The sequence below is a fragment of the Cydia strobilella genome, chromosome 3 (genome assembly GCF_947568885.1).
Source record: "Cydia strobilella chromosome 3, ilCydStro3.1, whole genome shotgun sequence".
NCBI classification, from domain to species: domain Eukaryota; kingdom Metazoa; phylum Arthropoda; class Insecta; order Lepidoptera; family Tortricidae; genus Cydia; species Cydia strobilella.
Genome location: NC_086043.1, coordinates 6,153,294 through 6,175,947, shown reverse-complemented (window position 1 = coordinate 6,175,947; position 22,654 = coordinate 6,153,294). Strand labels below are relative to the sequence as shown.

Sequence of the window (22,654 nt, the reverse complement as noted above, 5' to 3'; positions counted from 1 at the left end):
TATCTCAGGAGCCGTGATAGCTAGACAGTTGAAATTTTCACAGATGATGTATTTATGTTGCCGCTATAACAACAAATACTAAAAAGTACGGAACCCTCGGTGCGCGAGTCCGACTCGCACTTGGCCGGTTTTTCTTGACTTACCAGAATCTCCAGTATAGAGACTGTACGTTAAAGACTAACGACTTGATTCGAACAATGCTTATAAGAAGTCGATCACAGCGGTACAATACCGATCTGTTAGTATCAAAAGTGACGTTTTTTTTGGTTGAAGAAATGGCACTTTTGACACTGACAGATCGGTATCGTACCGCTGTGACATCTTATAAGTAATATTGTTCGAATCGGGCCGTCGGTTTTTCTACGACCAAGAACTTGTAAATTGTCATGTTCGAAACATGAAGAAAATTAAGTAAATAACTAAATGAACATGTACGAGATTAAGTCCTGGTTTTGTGTTTTTATGCGGTTTTTACCTATGAATAGAGTGATTCTTCAGGAAGGTTAAGGCGTATAATTTGTTAAGGTTTTGTGTAAATTGGTTGAAATATGACGATATTTGGTAATGAAGTCAGAAAAAAATCACGCTGGCTAAGAGCTTTAATCGAAAACGCTGCCCAACCCGTTTGAGATATAACAAAACAATGTATGGTGTAAAGATTTCTCTTTCAATGCTCTACAAAAAAGTTCGCGATGGTGTATGTCTATCTTTTAAGGATAACTTACTATACCCATTCTTATCTTCTACAAAAAGATTTCATAGTATGTGGTATTTGCAAAGCTATTTACACGGATACAGTGTTAATAATTATCAAATTAAATACATTAGTTGTATTAAGAATTTCATACAGATTACAATGGTCCCTTACACCATACAATTTAAATGAATATCTCAGGAGTAATCGTAAATTAAAGTTCCATTTCGACCCATATAACTAGTATGAAAATGTTAAAGACGCTAATCCGTAGTTGTCAATTTTTACCACCTTATGCGCTGCGATCGTTTTCCTTACCCCTACCATGTACTTCGCACGGTGCCAATAAAACACATTTCGGCGAAATCCAATTTCAAAAGTGTTAATTGTATAATTTATATTCTTGTGTTTAGTTATGAGTTTATATTTATTATTTTAGGTGAAATAATGTGTTATAGTTATACTATACTACAAGCCAGGCGTTCTAGGCGAATCGTTGCTACATTTTGCTCGCGTACCCGCCGGGTCCGGGTATTCACGTGTCCGGGAACCCGGACCGGGGCAATTTACGACTGTGCCGCTGTCTAGGAATCTTCCGCCGCAAACGTTGCGGCTTTGCACTAGTTTACTAGTTTCCTAAATTACATAGCTACAAACAATTTACTGTTTATCTGCAATTTACTTTGTTCATATGCATTGTTTGATTTATGATTTCAAAAATATCTAGCTAGTTTGAATAATGTTGATATTGTCTTCTAATGATGAACAAGCATGATCGTTTGTTTTAAATAAAAATACATTAGGGCATTCAATTTATACAACGTACTTGCAATCTAAGTATATAGATTTTTTTAATGTATCGTAGGTAAAAATTATAATCGATATATTGAAGAGCCATATTATTGAGGCTAGTAAATAGGCTTCATACAACGCCATGACAACTGCCATTATTAACAGTTTTAAATGGTTCACGGTTAGTTTCAACTTTCAACTACAAGATGCATGTAACTGCGTTGAAATATCGGGAGCTCAAAAACAATACAAAAGGTAATGACGGTCTATATCCCGGTCAATATAAGTCAACTGCCATTATTGTACTTATTTAGTTGGCGAAATCTGTTACTTAACAGCTATTAAAAACTTGGTAAAATCTAATTTTACTTTATTAACAAGAAAAACCTAACCTAAACCTAATTGAAGCATCTTTTCACCCTTTTTTGTAACCTTATTCCCAGAGAGCTCAACATATACCAACGTGATACGATATACCAATGAGGCACGCGGGGAACCTAATATTGTTTATTACATCTTCATGGTACTAAAACCAAAGCTAACAGTATCCCGCTGTCATCATCATATCAGCCTTTACACGCCTTGTAGTAGGCCGAGCACATGATTGGCGCGACAGTATCTCGCCGCGAGATAGACTACCCGTCTTCTACTAACTGTATGAATTAAAGGGGGACGGGTAGTCTAGCTATGTCGCGGCGAGATACTCTCGCGCCAATCATGTGCTAGCCCGGCTGCTGAGCATAGGGCCTCTCTTCGAGTACGCCACTTATCCCAGTCCTGAGCCAATCTCATCCAAACCCCGCTGTGCAACTCAATAAATAACTTTCATTTATGTTACGAACTTGCGATACAACTTGATTGCAGATTATCCTCTGTATCTCCATGTACGGGCCTATAAAACTAGCTTGATAGAGCTCGCATTGCAATAGGGTTGCCCCACACATATACAGTGTGGAAAAAAATATGGGTCCTGGAGGGTCTGCGTTAAAACCTTAAGTTAGCTCATTTTACTTAAAGGAAACATTCTTTTATTAAAAAAAAAAAACAAAACTGCATTCAAACATCAGGTCTTACACTCGTCTGTCGTACAAAATATCCATTAAATCGAATATTTAGACAAGCGAAATTAAAAAAAAGAAATATGTTTGATTGCAGTTTTGTTTCTTTATAAAAATAAAACAATGTTTCCTTTCAGTAAAATGAGCTAACTTAGGGTTTTAAGGCACTTTCCCTCCAGGGGCCATAATTTTTTTCCAACCTGTATGTATTTTTAAGCTTCTTGAGGTGTGGTGCGCATCGTGACACGTAGGTATCAACTTTAGATGAAGATTGTAGTTATCTCAGCGCTTTGACAGTTCCATTCTCAATCCAAAGCCAAAGTTTTTAAGAAACGCCACCTGACTCATAACACAAAAAGGAAACCAGGCCTTGTTACGATTATACCGGGTTTTCTAAAATTTTATTTTAGTTCATCGAGTAGTCAGTCAACCTATAAGTTTTATTTTCATATATTGTATTGCGTAGGTACTTGTCTACTGGGTTCAAATGTTGCGTCCACGTTCGCTAGTATGTACTATAGACGTGTTATGTGCATGTTAGTTCGTATTAAAAGTAAGAAAAAAAATCGTGCTTTCCGAGACGCAGGGGCGAGTGACATCACTACATCATTCATTCATTCATAATTTAAGAGCATGGCTCTTGTCGGTGGAGTATGCGCCAGTTTTCTCGGTCCTCGGCCAGGTTCTTTAGGTCCCTGTAAGTCACGACATTTGCTTTCGCTTTCAGTTGTTGTGTGTAGCTTGCTCGTGGTTTTCCGCGGCCTCTTCTCGCTTCTATCTTGCCGTCTAATATATAGGTAGTGTTAAAGAAAGTGTCGTGTCTTATCAAGTGACCTATCATTCTACCTCGTCTATTTTTTATAGTTCTCAGCAGGTTTCTCTTCTCTCCCACAATTCGAAGCACTTCCTCGTTCGTTTTTTTCTCCGTCAACTTATTCTCTCCATTCTTCTCCACAACCACATCTCAAAAGCCTCTAATCGCTTCCTATCTTTCTGCCGCATTGTCCACGTCTCACACCCATACAAAGCGATGCTCCAGATGTATATCTTAATTAGGCGTTTTTTTGTACTCTTAGAGATCCTAGCCTGAAGCAAATGTTTTTTGGCGTTGAAAGCTGTTTTCGCCATTGCTATCCTTGATACTATTTCCCCTGTATATCTGGAGTCTTGTGTAATTAAGCTGCCTAAATATCTAAATTTGTTTACTTGTTCTATGTGTGTCCCTCTGATGTCAATTTGTTCCTTAACCGGGTGAAATTTTGAAGCAATAAGTGTTTTAGTTTTATTAGTGTTAATTTTGAGTCCAAATTGTGTAAAGATTAAATCCATCTGTTCCATTACTCTTTTTAATTCAGTTGAACTAGGGGCCAGTGCTGCTATCAGTTAGATATAATTTTGATGTCACAATGTAACTTTGAAGGCCTCTGGATTAGTGCTAATGTCAGTTATGTGGATAACGTAGCAAGCAAGGCTAGGATACTACATTATTATGAGTTTACAAGCTAGGATTAAATTGAGATTGGATTGAGGAATTTTCATGTCTCACCAGTTTATAGTAGCTTATCCTTTATCACATAATTGTTGCTGTGAATTAGACAGGACGCACATTAGTGGCTGACGCGGGCGACACCCAAATTAGATTTCTCTCATACTAAGCTCCTTGACGTATGGTATGTACCGTGCCACGTTCCTTCGTCTCGCAATTTGAGGCGAATGGAACGAATGAATAATTCAAACTAGCCTAAACTTACGATGTTACTACCTGTACTCATTGGACGTATGTTATAAAAGGAAAAATGAAATGAAATTTTTTATTTCAGGCAACTAATGGCCTATAAACAAATACCTTAAAACTAGCATACATATTATAAAAATATATTACACTACAGATCACATTATGGTTGCGATGCATTACACAACCCCGCAAAGAAAAGAATGAACAAATATTTTGAGGCAATCTTGCAGAAATCGACAGTCCTACGGTAACCTTAATACTAATTGTGTCGTGTATTCATTGTTGGCTAATAACAATGAATACGAGTAGTATATAATGTATACCTAAAATATTTAGGTATATATGTATATAAAAATAATTCAATTAAACATTGTAGCTTTGGGATTATTGACCAAGCGTACTGTGTTGGGGATACAAATGAAAGTTTTAACGCACGTAAATCATATTAACATTTTTATTTTTCGATTTGTAAGTTGTATTGTTTGTTTACTGATTTTTGTAGTGCAGTATTTGTGTTATATTTATGTTATCTTAAAATCTCTCGTCTGACTGATCCTAATCAGCGAAATATAAGCATTCAAAGCAATATCACAGCTTTCTTGGCCGATTTGTTAAGAATAAAATTTAACTCCTTAATTTGGCCGGATTATTGGCGGCTGCTAACTTCACACCGGTTATAAACGTAGTGTAGTTATGCCAGGAAAAAATATGTTATCATTTCCATGCATTTACACTTTCGTTCAATGGCGTATTCTATAAACGATTATCACTTGCCTAGTAGCGTACCTACCCCTAGTAGCGTGATCGAGCTGTTTACAAAGTACGGAGTCAATAAATTGGCAACAAAATAACAATAAACAATACCGTCAACCGGGGTGAATAGGTATGGCTGGCCATTAAATGTGATTTTCCCGAAATTGTCAGGAAAATCACATTTAATGTTTTGTCCCTATTCACCCCAGTCATCCCTATTTACCCCGGTTCACGGTACCTGTTTTGTATTTTCGTAATTTGAAATAGACAGAACATAGGTAGGTACCTACATTAGTTGCCGCCGCGAGTGACTTTCAAATTAGATTTCTGTGTCGCTGGTTTGTGTTATATGCGTCGTGGCTTATAGTAGTACAAGCCCGCACTCAATAGCTACAAATGATGATATATATTATAGGTTTATTACTTATACAACTGAGGCAGTTTGTAAGAAGTTATTATAATTATCTAAACTAATCTGAAGCCTCGGCAGCGTACGTCAGATTTTTAGTTTGTGGAGTATATAAAAATTAAATATGTAAACTAGTTTGTCCCAAAACTATGGTAGATAGATAGATGGATAGATAACCTTAGCGTACCTTTAGCTAAAAAACAACTGCGCAACTACTTTGCCTGCTAACCAATTAAAGCGGTAGACCATAGTTTACTACCCACAGCACACATTGCCTGGCGTGTGTAGGGTGATATACTAAGTAATATAAAGTTACATCAAACTTATAATGCGAAATCTGCCAAAATTGTTTCAGTAAGTTTGTTGTAAATGTGAGTGCAAAATTTATGATTACCTAATCATTTAATAGGAGGTACCCACAAACATTCGTGCTGAATCACTGGCGTTAACAGTTACTAGTTACGTGATCAATTTGAATTTGACGGGGGGATATTAAGGGAAAGGAAGTCAGTACCAAATATAAAGTTTGTATGTTTTTTTATAGGGGGCAAACGATCAGACGAATGGCCTAATTACCGTTGCCCATGGACACCCGCAACAAAAGAATGGTTGGAAGCGCGTTTCCGGCATTTAATATGTGAGTACCTACGCTCTTAATGAACGAAACATAACGAATGTGGTTCAAAATATATATTTAGAATATTTTGTTTCAATCCTAGCTACACGAAAAGTACGCTCTTGATGATTAAGTAAAGAAAATTATAATTCGAAGACTGAGATTGATTTTACGGTTGTAAAATATTTTTAAAACCGCAATACATCTTTTGTACAGAATTGCGATTCTAACAACGTAGCAACATTAGGACTCTGAGCGCTACAAAGCTACGAGGGTTGTAGCAACTCGTAGCACTAGTGTGGTTCCGCTTTCCTTTGTTCTATTCGTAGTAAATAAAGATATGTCCAATTTTCCTTAATCTAAATCGGTGAAATTTGCATGGATATATGTATAGAGAACAAACTAAAGTGTTAACGTTTACAAAATTGTAGTAGGACCTCCCTTTATGCTTTTATAAGGTAAAGGTAAAAATGCGAGCGCTAAACTGATTATTAAGTAGATTCTGGAGGCTTATTTTGATTGTTATAACAGGTTATGAAATTGATTTGGATTTGTTATAGATACGAGTATTATATGTTAATGTTATAAGTTATAAGTAAGTGTCGAGTTGAGTAAGATTGTCCTAAAATATTTGGACGACCAGTCTGGCCTAATGGGTAGTGGTCCTGGGTTCGAATCCTGGTAAGGGCATTTATTTGTGTGATAAACACAGATATTTGTTCCTGAGTCAGGGGTGTTTTTCTATGTATTTAAGTATTTGTATATTATATACAGGATGATCAATCCAAATGGGTCAGTAGGGAGAAGTCCGAAACTATGAGGGAAAGCGAAATCTGTTCTTAGGAACCATGGCTTCGATTTTAGATTTAATAATAATGGCATTCAGTTTTTTTTACAGTCAAACTTACTTTCAGGATCATTTACACAAACAAATACTACACTTCAATTTCAATAAAAACGAATCAAAATTTGTTTTTAATTGAGTATTTGTTTGGTGACCCATTCTTTACCACTTCACGTAACCATATTTGAACTACAGTGTGAGAACAATTATAAACTTGTAGTGGTGTCTCCTCCCGCACCCGGTTCCGCACAAGTTCCGCCTGTCACACTCACGCCGACAAGGGTACCTTACTCTTGGTAAATTAGATCCACTATATTGTACTTTCGTATTTTTAAGTATTGAAATATTGCCTTAATATTCGTTATAGTTATGATTTTGTCGAGGATGGAAAGAGTTTCTTAACAAATCTATACATAATCTATACTAAAAATCTTGGTTCTAAGTATTCTGAAATACGATTAAGATAATATGTTATAATTTACTGGGAATTTGAATTTTTTATATTATTTCTATACCTCGTTTTTTTAGCATTAGAAAAAAGGTAGACAATCTTGACGTGTCTTTTTATTAAAAAACACTATTGAGAGAGAAGACACGGCAAATATGTAACATTTATAAATCATATACGTTCATTTATATTCTTTTGCTTTCATAAGTAACAGTTACTGATTTTTAGAAACTGTTTTGCAATAAAAAGACGTCAAAATAGTTAAACGATATTTTTCCATTTTACTGAGAAAAAACCTGTCCCCAAAATTTTTGGTCCGTTTGGTTACGGTTTTCAATACAACCTTCTAACCGTAAAAAAACGGACAACAAAATTTGTATGCAATTTTTGGGATACTTTTTTTCTTGTATTAGGATCGAAGGAGCTCGTGATTCTGAGTGGAAATAATATAAAAATTCCAAAATCTAAAATGCAAGTTGGGGGTACAACTTTAAATAGAAATGCCCAAATACCAAAATCAGCCCGCGCAGCATGGTTCCCCATCACTAAGGCCGTCACTTTCGCACTCACATACTTGTTAGAACGTGACAGGCATTGGTGATAAGCGTACCGTGCTACGACCCCAGGTGTGATCCTATTGTGTACAACTGTCACCTTGTATCATTTAAGGACATATGGCCTAAATTAACGGGCAGGCATTTTAGCGTATTTTTCTGTTATTTCAATTCAATGATAGTGTTTAAAGGGCGAATTACGATGAGCATCTATTTTTGTATTAAATAACGATATTCGTTGCGCATAAACATATGGAACCATAGAAACATCATGGTAATAAGCTATTAAAGGTTTATTTTATAATAGTTTTAAAAATATCCAGTTTTAAAGTCCATTAACATGGAACAACTTCCCATGAAGATAATCAAAGGTTTATTGTTCTCAGAAACGAAGCGGCTGAGAGGAAAAGTTGGAAATATTGTTAATAAGGAGGCAACTATGTTGCTGCTCGGACCTGAGAAACTATCTTATAAATTATCGTTAGTAAAGTAATTAACGTCCTGTGAAACCTGTGTCGAAACGTCGGTAAATTTTAATAAAGGTAACAAAATAAATTCGCGATAGAATAAATTATATTTGGTTGTAAATGTGATTTAATATGTGTTCAAAACGCGAAAGTTATAATTAACGTCATATAAAATAGCCAGGGCCATATTCGATATTGTACAGCGAGCTGCAAAAGTGCATACTCACCTTAAGAATGGGATCGAAGGGTCTACGTTTGTGAACACATCCAATCATGATAAAATATTAAAGCAGTGGTTCTTTAACCGGTACCCCTAAGACCACTAATGGTCCCAGGAAGCACATGAAGGGATCCGAAAAGTTATACAGAACAACGCTTTGCTGAATGTAATTTTAAGGAAAACATAGGAAAAAAAACTGCATTTAATATTCCGCCACCCATACGTAAGTGTAAGTGTGCAGTGTAGTTACATATGATAATCTCACAGGCAGTCTTTACTTGTTTTGACAACATAAAGATATAAAATTTATACTACATTTATTTCTCCCAAATTATAATTATATTATTTGATTAGCATAAAAATGATTTCAGATTTGTCTTGTAGCGAAAATCTTTACGTAACAATCGAGAAACGCATCGCGTCATATCAGACAATTGGATTAAAGGGGCCCACTGATTACCAGTCCGCCGGACGATATCATGCAGGCGGACTGGTAATCTGTGCGCCTTTAAAGATAGGTTATAATAAATTGATCATTTTTAAATGAGATACCTAAAAAGGTAAAAAAAATTAAATGAGCATTACATGAGGCACAATTATAATAAATTCCCATCATGATTGTCAAAATAATTTGGTCTTCAGAAAATACCACTGTTTCTCCTAAATAATGATTTATTATTTCACCAACCATTAAAATGGTCATTATTTATATTTTCAATGCCAATAATTTGAGTTCGATTTTTTTAAATTGTGAAAAACAAAATGGAGGCAAGTAAGAATTACATAAAAAAATTAATGACCAGCATATATCGTACCTGACAATATAATTTATTTTATAATATACTATAATCATTCGTTTAAAGTAATAATCGCTAAAACACAGATATACTTAAAACTATCGTAGAATCGTTACATAAATGTTACAACGACATCTACCGCTTTATAAAAGCAATTTCAAATTGTCATGCGGACAATAAAATTAAAATTAAATTGGAACTTAAATATCTCATCATCATCAAACATCTTTCAAAGTAAATTACGAAAACTTTCAGCAAGTATGTAACAAAAATTGAAAGTGGTGTTTAACGCATAAATCATACGAGTTTTAAATAATCATTTATTTCAAAATACTTACATTTATCGATAAAAATCCCATATACAAAGTCCGAAAGCACAACCATCACACAACTACGTAAGAAGTAAGAACGATCGCACCGAGGGCCTCATCGCGACGATTTGTGGTGAGGCGCGTGACTGGCCGCGCGCGCCGCCCAGCGCCGAATGACACCTGCGGGACGGATCGAGCACCACCCGTGCAAACGAGAAGGACCCTTAGACGTTATGAATCTCCAACAGTTAGAACCCTAATCTTTTGCTCGAACACTACGCGATGTCAAAAAATATCTACTGCTGGCGAGAAAGTAACACCAATTTGAAAAACCTAGCGCCAGTAAACCTTGCACCATCCGCTCTAGACAGGCTGATCAACGTCACCCGGGACGCCTCGGTTTTTCATCTCGACTTTCCATACAATAAAATTTAGCGAACTCTTTAACGATGACAAACAGTTTGGTGCAACCGACCCTATGTCAAGTGAATTGAGAAAACTTTATACACTTGTCAATAGTATAGGTATAGTATAGGTAGCAGTATAGTCTTTGTAATATTCGGCATTCGGTTGTGTTCTACCAGTTTTACAACTACGACGGCTGTCCCATTCGGATGGATTCAATATTAGAAATATTTGTCGGAATTATTCGTCGCCTAGTACCCATATTACAAGCTTTTCTTAGTTTGGGGCTAGGTTGATTTGTTTGTCTCCAAATATTTATTTATTGATGTTTGATTAATGACAAGTTTTTCCTACGGCAGGATACTTTAAAAGTGGTTTTTCTATAGGTATTTTTGAAAACGGTTTTAAAATAAGTAGCATTTTTATCCTTCGATGAAGTAAGGTCGAAAAACAATGGAAACGGCGGTTCAATGTACAAATTTATTCGTGGTAAGCGCCCTTACTTTAGCAATCGGTTTTTCAATTCGTTACCCACCTAAATTTGAATTATATTATTTTAATACTCGTTCTTACACCAATGTGAGTTCCAAGTTATTTCTCTCGCGTCGAAGTGGCTCCTATGACAGTTTCTTCAAGTCTATTTTTCTTGGACTGAATTTGTAAAATAATTGTAGAAATATGTTTTTATCGTATTTTTGATAAGTATTAAAACTTCTTTTGGCGCGACTAGAGGGTAACTCATTTTTTTTTCTGACGGAAGTAACGTTTAGTAGTGACACACGCACATTAGGACACACGTCAAAGTGCCAACATAGCGATAAACGTCATCGTCAAAGAAGTTTTACTTCAATCGCGCGTAAAAATTACACACACACACACACTTTTTTTATTGCTTAAATGTTAACTTAGTGTAAAAACATTTATAAATAAATGAATGTGCTAAACATTTAAAAAAGCGGACAAGTGTGAGTCATACTCGCCCACCGAGGGTTTCGTACTTTTTAGTATTTGTTGTTATAGCGGCAAAAGAAATACTCGTCAAATCATCATCTGTGAAATTTTCAACGGTCTAAGTAGCTATCACAGTTCATGAGATACAGCCTGGTGACAGACAGACGGACAAACTGTCAGACAGACGGACACCTGAGTCTTAGTAATAGTCACCAAGTCAGGGGCATCTAATCCAATCTGTAATAGTGCTAGGCATGGGCACACTTGCGAAGATTCTTGCGCTAAACTCGTCTCTGATTAAAACCTTTGTCCGTGTCCGGGTCTCTGCTGATTGGTGCGCTTGTCACGTATTCCTAATGCGCTTGTCACGGTTTCTATTGGTCACTTCAAACAACTAAAACCAGTCTAACTGTGACCTCGAGATCAGTAAGAATTACTCATAAAAGGAGAGCGTACTTATAATAGTTCACCTGCTTCGGTCTGATTGGAATATCATCTCTTTGTTGATCTTTCTGCAGCAGATCGACAGAACATTGCAGATTATCAGCGTCTACGTTTAGAAGTGTATTTTCCTATCGGTATTTGTTTCGATGTTGCAATTCCAATGGGAAATTATGCTACGATGAGTGAAGTAGAGCGATTGGCAAACAGTCCTAGAGTGGAATATAGATGTATAATATCTAAAATTGTAAAAGGACAGCCACGAGCAGAAAGCAACTTAATTTTACGATGAAAACTGAATTCAATTGGCATTAGTTACCTACTTAAAAAATGAACTTTTTTTTCATATTGGTACCTATGTACCTAAACGTAGGTTATAAATTTCAATTCAGATTGGGGCATTTATTTGTGCTGAAACTTGGAATGTTGAAACTAATTGCAAACGGTTTGCGAAAAGTTGGAATGGTCATGACAGCGGCACCACTGGGTACCCGAAAGGGAAGCTTTGTGAGCGAAAACATTAGTTAAATTTCAATTCAGAACTTTTTCCGTAGTCTACTTTCATTGTATCTACCTATAAAAACAGCACGAATAATACGAATAAAATCTTATTCTATTCTATTCTATCCTATTGCCTCGCAACAGAATTTAAGGAGATAAACAAACATATTCCACCTATATTTTGTCATGCATTAAGGTACCTATATGTGCTTTTTCGCAGATATTTACCAAACACTGCGTACCAATGCGTAAACGTATACATTATAATTAAATTAATTAAAAGTTAAGCTTAAACTTAAATTACTTCGAAATTTGTTACGCAATTGCCAAAAAGGGTAAAACCTAGCAAAAAGGGACCGTTGAAGTGAAGCAAAATACGTTTTAATTTAGTTAATGAATACGTAAAGATCGTTTTAATCTCCGAAAATTTCACAAGCGACAAACAACAAACGGAATGGATCAACAAGAGGTAAATCTCGATTTCGACTCGAGGCGGTAATTAAAGTGCTCGAGCTCGTCGTGACAGTCGTGACGACACGACAGATGACACGCGGCTGCTGTCGTCGACATGTCGAGAACTCGCTACGACCACGAACAATGATAAATTATACCTACCTACCTATATGAGTGCAAACATAGATGTATATATTTCAGATACTTACCCCTTATCCATAAAACTTTATGAGCCTCAATTAGTTAATTTATGTTTTATCCCTTTCTTACACATAGTTACATAAGTCAAAATTACAGATTAAGAAAACTTATTAATAGTTAATTGAGGCTTGTAGCGCGTTTATGAATAACATCATTAAACTCTGATTTGTAATTAGATTCCAAAAAACTAACCTCACTCAGATACTTTTTCTTTCGTAATAATGGAAAATATGTAAAGAAGTAAACTCAAATTTCCCTCTTGCATACTCTAGCATTTAAAATAAATATAGATGTATCCTTTTAGCTTTGTTTAGTTTCTTAAAACATACGGAAAAGAGAAAAAGTGAGGTTAGTTTTTTGGAATCTAATTACAAATCAGAGTATAGATGTGAAGGTGAAAAAATGTATTTTCATCTATTCGGAAAGTTCACCTTTCATAGGCTGATAGCCGGGTGGAAAATTGAATTGCCTAGGGTAGAAAGCTAGCAGCCATATATGCCATATTATTCAGTTTAAAGCCCTCATTTTAGCTTCCGCATTTTCAGACCAAGTATTATCGAAATTAAATGTCAATTTCATTGCATTATTTAAAACAATTATACAACGTATTTAATATTTGAGTGAGGACTCACTAGAAGAATTTAGAAGAGGCCTTTGCCAGGATGCAAACTGAGTTGCATGATATCATTCCTTATACCCTCGAACTAAAATATCTCAGGTTATATGGTTTACTTTCCACCCGTGTTTAATAAACTACTATTAAATAGCATAGGTATTTTTATTTCTTTAAACAACTACTTAAGTTATTACATAATATTATTATCGGTTAATTTAAAACATTACGACCGTTAGCATTGAATAGGCTATATTAGTACTACTACATATATAATTTTCGTTGTCTAATATAATCATTTGTTGGGAACGGTAGATCCAGAATCATTTTCCCCCTTAGGTAGGTATTCACAAAGTTTAGCAATCCAAACCATGGTTAATTGAGTCTTTAAGTCTGAACTGTCCCATTTCGTGGATTTATCGTTGTTTTGTTTCTACCCGTTACTGCTGGATGTTTTTTTTGTCTTATTCTTTGGTACCGGCTAAAGTTTACACCATTTGACGGATTACAAATCTGCTTGCGAAGCCTAACCGCGGTAGTTTTTTAAAGTTAGTTTGTTTAAAATCGACGCAAGTTGAGAAACGTTTTTTGATGACAGCGTCTCTTAGACAATGCATACTTAGATAATATTTAGTTCCTTTAACAAGTTAAAGCCAGGTGGACAACTCACTTCACTGCCATAAAGCTTAGGCAAAAACAAGGCCGAAACTCCGCAATAACTGAGGTCGTAACTTTATCTACTGTTTCGCTTACCGCTGCAGTAAAACACATTCAATTTCAATTCACTTACTCGTTCGCTTTTTCTCTGACAGCAAAACACGATGCGAGGGAAGATTTTCATTTTGAAAAAACTCTTCGTTTAAAATTTAATTTACGGGTATAATCTTAACTTGAAGCTTTATTATTTGGGCTGGAAGTGTTTTTAATGTAGATATTATCAATTTTCAGAAGACAGAATACAACGGGAAATCATACAATGTTTCATTTTGGGCGTTTGAACCTGTTTTACTTTGATTGTTTTAACAAAGTACAGATATATCTTCTAAAGGAGTTCCTGCGAAACGGGATGATTCGTTTGATCACAGAAAAGAATTTATAATTTCGCAATAATTTCTGAGAATCACAGTAACGTACCATCTTCTTTTATGTTACTGGAAATTATGGGTAAGCTACTGGCTCTTTGCTAATCATAATCAGAATGGGTCGAGTGATAACAGTCCCGTCTCGACTATTTTCGATTTCATATTCGCTGCTTCTAGTCAAGCATTGAATAGCAATAATAGGACCCGCAACGAACGTAGCGATGATACTTTAAACACTTCATTATGCAACCTGTAGGTACTTGAAGCGCTTGGTTATTGAGACGAGAGAGTCGCGAATCCCACAGAGGCTGAGGGGGGCGAAGACGCAGATGAAAAGAAAATGAAACTGCACCGAGATGATATGACGCCGCCGTCCAGTGCGCTGAAAAAAAAAACCGTTTCTACATTTATAATGAATACTTTCATTCAATTCAATTGTTTAATGGGGACTTTTGAGCTTTCAGGGTGGGTTATTAATAATTATTTTTTGACTGCATCACTTATATTGTGATAGATTCAGTTTTATTCGTTTCATTAAAGCATAATAAATAATTAAATATCTCAGTATAATTTTAACACCAGGTTGAGGCCAGACAAATAAATTATTTCATTGCTTCAAGGTAGATAATTGTAAACTGTTCTAGAGAGTAAATCCAATACGGGCGTTAAATTAAACCGGACATAATTTATCCGTGTAATCATTAATTAGGTTTTTTTTTAAGTTATACTTAATTATGACCCCGTTATATTTTTTTGAAAATATAAAGAGATACGAGCTTTTTATAGTAACTGTCAATGCTTGTTCTCTCGGTAACTTGTGTGTTGCTTTGCATTGCGAGCTGAATTATTTTGCATGGTTAATATTTTCATTGTATTTCTAAGCAAAATATCTCTTAGGTCCTATGCTAACCACCGTTTAAAGATTCGCCCGTATTGAATTTACACACTGTATAAAGCTTTTGGAAACGATATAGGTAAAATTATTATTAAAATATTATTATTAAAATATGTACCTACTTAACGGAGTAAATTGTAACGGTAATTTTAAAGAACCCCTGTATTTTATACGTCAATTCTATGAGATGTATTATCCTATAAAATAAAATTTGAGACTACACGGGCAGGTACATTAAGTCAACGTACTTATACAAGAGCAAAGGTATAAAAGCTATAAAGGATATAAATGGGTTAGGGAAAGGTAAGAGTGGTCCTGCTGGGTACGGGTCTGCTGTGACGTAATACCCAGGTCATGACTTCATTACGCGGAGGCTTACGAAAAGTCTCAGTCGCGAGTTGCTGTCGTGTTGCCGAAAAACTCGGAAAATAGTGTTTATGGTTTGAATTTCCATAATACTCATACACGTCATTTTCGTAACTAGTTAAACATTTGCTTGCGACAGAAAACAAATATTTAATGAAAATATCATGATTCGCTGTCATAGCACAGAAAATTGAAATTATATTGTTCTTCGGGGCGTAGATGCAAAACAATATGTAAATGTATTTACGTGTATACATCTGAGTATAAATCTATAGTTGAAATTTCTTTCATTCTATTTGTTATTATGATATCCGTTCGGAGAAACATCAAGGATCTTTTTTTTTAAATAAAAGTTGCCGTTATGATGATATTACGAAAATACTAAGAAATAATTAATCATATTGTCTTCGGTTACCGCGATAGTTACTCATGAAATAAAACTATGAATAATTAATCATTCATTTGCTATCACACTTTGCGCTTGGTCTGCGAATTATACTTAAAAGTAGGACGCATTCCTTAAAATCAAAGAAACAACTTTATTGAGTGTTTTTATTAAATCATACTTACAGTTACACTTTTCTCCTTCAATTACCTAGAATCTCACATCCATTTATTTTTCGTATCCACCGCATTCCATAATTTCATTTTCTAGATTCTTCCTATACAGCGTGTTGTAAATATTGTGAATTCCACAGCTCAATATCTTTCACGTTTGTGCGCCGTCGGCGATCTTCCGTCCTAATTAATCGCTAGCTTCAGGATGCGCTTGCATCGACGCGTTTTGTCGAGCCATCACTTCTCTAATGAACTAGCTTTCGTGATGCCCCTATTCTCGCACTTAATTAGATTCACGTAGGCACTTCTAGTTTTTTTTTAATTATGTTTCTTATCGGGGGTTTGGCAAATAAGGACTAAATGTTTGAGTATTATTTCCGTTCTGGGTAAAATTTTCTTACCCATGGGTATTTATATTATAGTCGATCCCCGAAAACTTGTTACCAGCGTTACTTTGGCAGTATTGTGGTGCAGAATTGCTACCGACTGCATGCTACACAGCAGTACTGCGGCGGACTACATTGTTGTAGAAAATATCACCTGTATAAGGTTTATTTTTAAAAGTTTTGATTTTGCGCGAACCAAAATAAAGTATTATATCCTAGGAATGTATTTATTAGGTAAACCTACTTTTATAAACTGAAATAGATATCATACACCAAAGAAAAAGTGACAAAGTTCACCGGGTGGATAGTCAGACAGTTTATAATTTATATATTATATTTATAACATTAGTTATAATGTTCATTGGAGTTTTATAGCTTTATGCTCACAAACATCTGTCAAACCACAGTATTATAAGTTCGTTTGGTATTCATGCGTGTAAAAAAGAGACTAAACACTCTGTTACGAACAAAGAGTTTTAAGTGTAAACTTATGAAATCGCAAAAGTATTCAGAATCAGCTGTGAGTAAAACTGCGGTTGGACGCCGGGAGACACAAGATTGCCCCGTGGGCTGTCTGAGACAGATGAATGAAAAGACACAAATTAAAGCGAAATGTATTTCTATGAAGACACTTAATTGCTACGGCGCCGTTCATCGTAGCTTCCAGACGTAATAATTTGTAGATGTCTCAAGTAAAGTCTATTGTTAAAATTAATGTTGCTGCGTAAAACATTTTTTCAATCTCTCTGTATAGATGCAGACAGAGCTTCAACCTAAGATCATTGCAGTCTATAGATCTAAAGTAGATCTGGTAAGATTTTTTTTAATTAGATTTATATTTTATATTGACAGTTAAAACTGGGTATAGGGAAAGTACTTAGATCAGAGATCTATTGAATTGTACTTACATTTATTGCAGGTTATGCCTAAAATTATGCATTGGTTAATGTTAAATTATTGTGCTGGCATACTGACTGAAGTTTGACATCTCAGAAAACTCTGAAATTACAACACAATTACTTTTCTTATTATATTTTTTAGTATAATTTGTTTACTTCACCATGAAGGTTATATGTAGTTGTAAATTTATGTTGATGAGCAAACTAATCAGTACCCAAAGTTTGGAATGACAAAACAAGACAAAGATATTCATTTAGCTTCATCCATAGTGTGACTTCGATAAAGTTTTCGCTGTTAATTCAAATCGAAGACCGTACAATGGCTCGATTTTCCTGTAAGTGGCCCTCGTGCGCGACTGAATTCGGCAATATAGGTTATTTCACTGGCTTTAAAAGGCGAGACAAACTCAGGGGAACCACTATAACCAGTTTTCTGATTACGTTCAGTTATCACGGATTAAAAGGTCAGGTTACATTGGATGACTTGCCCTTTGGGCAACCAATTGCAATATGCGTTCTGCAGTTTCGCGGAACTTGCTCAGGCTCTATTGTCGCCACCTGCAATATTGCCGAAGTTAGTTCTAAATGTCCTCGATTATTGCATTCAAGCACTATTAACTGCCTTTTTAACTCTTATAAAATGCAGGCCAACAAAAACACATTAAATAAATATAAATATAAATAAATTATATAAAAATATAAAAATAAATATATATATAAAAAATATATACCTATAAATGCGTCTGATCCATTAACGCAGAGCCGAAACTGCAAAAGTTAGAAAGTTGAAGTTTGCACACCAAATTACATCTACAATCTGTACAAGAAATAAGAAGCGATTTTGAGGAATTAACCTCTAAGGGTGTTAAAAAGGAGATGAAAGTTTATATGGGGTGAAAGTTTTATTTTAAGCTAGGAACTTGAAACTTTGTAAAAATACAATTTACTAAAATAAAAGAAATGTGATTTCAGTTTTTGAAAGTTCATCCCCTGAAGTGCTGAATATGGGGTTGAAAATTTGTACCGGGAAAGATTTTTTTTCTGATGAAGTGACTTGACTTCGTGGGAAGGGTGGGTATTACAACACAAGAAAAGTTATTTTAGCGTTTTTAAAAGTTCTTCACCTAAAGCGGCTAAAGAGGGGTTGAAAGTTTGTAACGGGAACCATTTGAATAAGAACTTGACATTCGCAGCAAGACACAATCTTAGAAAGTAAGAAAAACAATTTGAGAACCTCAGACAGCGATTGACTATAAACATTCAACCCCGTAATAGGGTTTTAAATTTTATGCTATTTAAATCATAAAGTTTAATTTCATGAGTAACTATATATATTTCTAATTTGACATAATTCTATTATGATTCTAATTAGTTCAACGTCATGCAAGAACCGTTCTAAATCACTCATATCGTATAATATGCACTTAAAGGACAAAGACGGTCTTACGACACGACTCGACTCGTACTAGCAATGTCAGAATAAAAGACTGGTGGCACTATTCACGCGCCTCGCATTCAGCCAGTCGCACTTCTTCTAATTGAATCCATCCCCATTCAGGGCGCTGTGTTGTTTGCTCTATGCTCTATGCCGGTACTCCATTATGTTAATGGACGAAATAAAGCGCGGGGTCGGCGCCCGCGGGTTTGGTCGGTTTGGTGGCTGACTCTGTTCATATACCTACTTCAACACTTAGACAAACCAGTACAAATTAATCTTGGAGTTCTTAGCAACTGTGAATGATGTGAGAGCTGTCATATAATGGTTTGTGGAAACGTTGAACTTGCCAAACGATTGCGATAGTTCTCTACAGTAAGCTCAATTTAATGCCTAAGCATTATTGCAGTCCGCTGAAGCGCTGAGTCTTACGTCTTTATATAATGCTGAATGTCAAAGCCTATACGAGGTGAAAACCGTATTATTTATGTTTCCCCTTTGTGTTCTCTACCTAAATACTCGTACCTATCCGTTAATAAATTGTATAATTGATTACTAGGTAATATTTTATTTTGCATAGTAGATTACTGATGAAGACGATCTCGTGAGCTCGTGATATAACCGTCAAATGGCAGCTCCACCTTGTCGCGCTCCTTCGAGAAAAAGATACTACATGCCCTGGCACACACAATTAAACTTTAACTTTGTGCACCTACGTATATTAAATCTTTAAAACTATTTAATATTATACATGGTAATGTAAACCAGTGCAGATTGTATGGAATATTTAAAGACAATCTATATTTCTTAGTTATGTCAATGGCCATTCTGGTATGACACGACCTGAACCTTTTTTTTATTTGGATGAAATATTCTTTTTTCGGTCTTCCTCTGCTTCTCTTCCCCTTTATTTTTAATTCTATGATGTTCAGGAGCAGGTCATGTCGTAGCAGATGTCCAATTAGTACTCCTCTTCTATTTTATATTTCTTTTCTCTTTAATCCTATCTAGAATCGTAACATTTGATATTTTTTTCTGTCCAACTACTTCCATTCTCCGCCAACATCACATTTCGATGCTTTCCAATCTTTCTCTTTTTCTTTGTGTTAGTGTCCACGTTTCGCAGGCGTGTAATGCAATGCTCCAGATGTAGGATTTATATGTAGGTTTTATGTTATTAGTTTAAATTTTTAATTTAATTTTTATTGATTTTAATTTTAATGTATTTTCAATGTTTTTTTCTAATTTTCTTAATTAATTGTCGATTGTGTAATTATGGATCACGTATCTGAAATAAATGAATTTATTTATTTAGTAAAATGTTTTTTAGTGTTGAACGCTTGTTTGGCTATTGCGATTATCTATACCTCATTCATATAAGAAACTTGTGCTCTGATCAATTATTAATTATAAATTAATCCAAATATTATACATAATAGCATGCATGGCCTGTAATGTAAGTTAATAATAAGCTAGATACAAGGCAATTTGGGTAAATAAGTAGTAGAGTCAAAAGAGGGAGCGATTGCTGCAATATGAAAGTTAATAAGCCTAACACTTTTTCTTTGCGAGCTTGTCTTATTCCTAGGCGCAGTGGTTATGAAAATTTAGTCACACCTATCTGGCTTTAAAACTACTTATCGAGTGATCTCAACTTTAAATGGACGTGTTCGAAGTTAAGCAAAAGTTTAATTGTGTGTACCGGGCCAGTGTGTTCGCGAAGTAGCGTGACATGATGCTACCACACGCCTCTTGTGTTCAGAGTTCTTGTAGTCGACTACTTGAGTAGTTGAGTCTTAAGCGAGAGCGATAATTAATCTGTTAAAATTTAAAATAAAAGTGAAACGTACAATATTAGTTTTCAATATTATAAAACCTTGTTTTTTTTTTATATTTGTACGATTATTTCCCTTATATTAATATTGAAAACAGCTTGTATTATCAAATTAAACCTACTATTTCGTGGGGTATAATTTTTTCCACTTTATACTGAGATGATATGTTTTTTTTGTGCAAAGTAGTGCGCTACCGCTTTCACCTCAGGCCTTTTACTTGCTCAAAGCGCGCAGCACGGTGCAACTAATTCTATTCAGAAGCTCACAACTTTGCCACTGTCACGCCGCAAGCGCCTCAATCATATATTCAAACTTTAATGCTACGACTGTAGCTAATCTTCGAAATTCAAGGCAACTTTCGATGAACTAATTTGGTTACGGGATGAAAGAGCATTGTTCCCCGGTGCATTACCCGTACAATTGCTACGGCGTAGACCCGTTACGGCGTAGACACTGCTACGAACTTCTTATTACCACAGAGCACGGAGGAATCTAAATGCTTAGCATTTTATTTTACGTTTTCCGCATACGTTATTCTTTTCAGTGTAAAACATACTATTTACTTATTTCGTCGATCAACCCAGGAGTGAATGAAGGTAAGATATAAGATAAGATGAGATAAAATAAGATGTTTATTTGTAAAGTCATGTACATAAGATGTTATTACAGTAGATTAAATTATATATACATATATAATAGTATAATAATTATATACCTAATAGTATTAAGCAAACGCGGATCAGACCGCGCGATCTCGCCAACTATTACATAAACCCTATAGAAATAGAAATAGAAATATATTTATTTGCCATTAAATGTGGTATACAATGGTGTTACATTATTATTTATAGAGCCATACACATTTAGACTTTAAAAAGCCAGCCTAGAGGTTTACAATAGTGGCATGCTGGCAAAAGTTGTATTAATATTTAAAGTGAATACATAAAAAATAAAAAAAGAACACCCAAATTGTCTTGTATCTAGCTTATTATTAACTTACATCACAGGCCATGCATGCTATTATGTATAATAGTTGGATTAATATATAATTAAAGACAAAGCACAAGTTTCGTATATGAATGAGGTATAGATAATTACAATGTTAAATTCAATGTCAATGTTTTGATAGTTAATTTCTCTTATAGTGAGTAAGTGCATTTTTGTATGAGTTTATTTTGAATTTTTTGTAAAACAGTTTGTCATTCGGTTCCAATTTGATCTCATTGGGTATTTTGTTTACTACTTGGATACATACTAAAATGGGGCCCGTTTCTATATATGGCTAATTTAGAGTTTGGTATTTTTAGGTATTAAAATAAGTACTATGATGAGTTAGCAAGACTACGGCTTAAAGACATTTAATAGAAAATGAAATAAATGTGTTTTATACACATTAAAAAAAACAACAACTTTTTATAATTAGAATGTATACAGACTCGCCAAGAGAAACTTCAGGATTTTAAAATATAGTCACTGATTTTACAACTTCATAGTGAATAAAGGAGTTGACAATAACATAATATATGCGATAATAACTATTATGGCGCTGTGTAGTTTCGTAAAACGGAATGACACTATAAAACATTCCGTTTCATCGTCAAAGTATGAGTAGCCGAAAAATGTACGAGAGCGGAATTAAATTTTTTTATATATATATTTTTAAATTAATCTGTTATTGATTATGATATTCTCCATACCAATACCATGCTTGTACCAATAATAAGTAATAATGGAGTATGAATGAAGATGCATTATTTTAACCACTTTTTATCATTACACAAGCAGGTAAGAAATAAATACGCCTTCTTGAGCGGATGCTCATTATATTAAAGTATGATAGGATAGAGTTAGACCAAGATAAGACTGTAACGATTTTGATAGCACACGACGTGCAAGTGTTATTTATACGTCATAAATCTATAGAAGTTTGACGGT

At 34.9% G+C, this 22,654-nt stretch overlaps 1 protein-coding gene across 1 annotated transcript in view; it reads right to left on the bottom strand.

Moving 5' to 3' along the window:
* LOC134756197 (cell adhesion molecule Dscam2-like) overlaps positions 1–9,900 on the bottom strand; it is a 58,753-nt gene extending 48,853 nt beyond the window's left edge. Inside the window, exon 1 of the mRNA XM_063693026.1 lies at positions 9,726–9,900. Within this exon, the coding sequence (XP_063549096.1) occupies positions 9,726–9,746 (21 nt within the window). The 5' untranslated portion in view covers positions 9,747–9,900. The remainder of the gene's footprint in view (positions 1–9,725) is intronic.
* Positions 9,901–22,654: the final 12,754 nt, after the last annotated feature.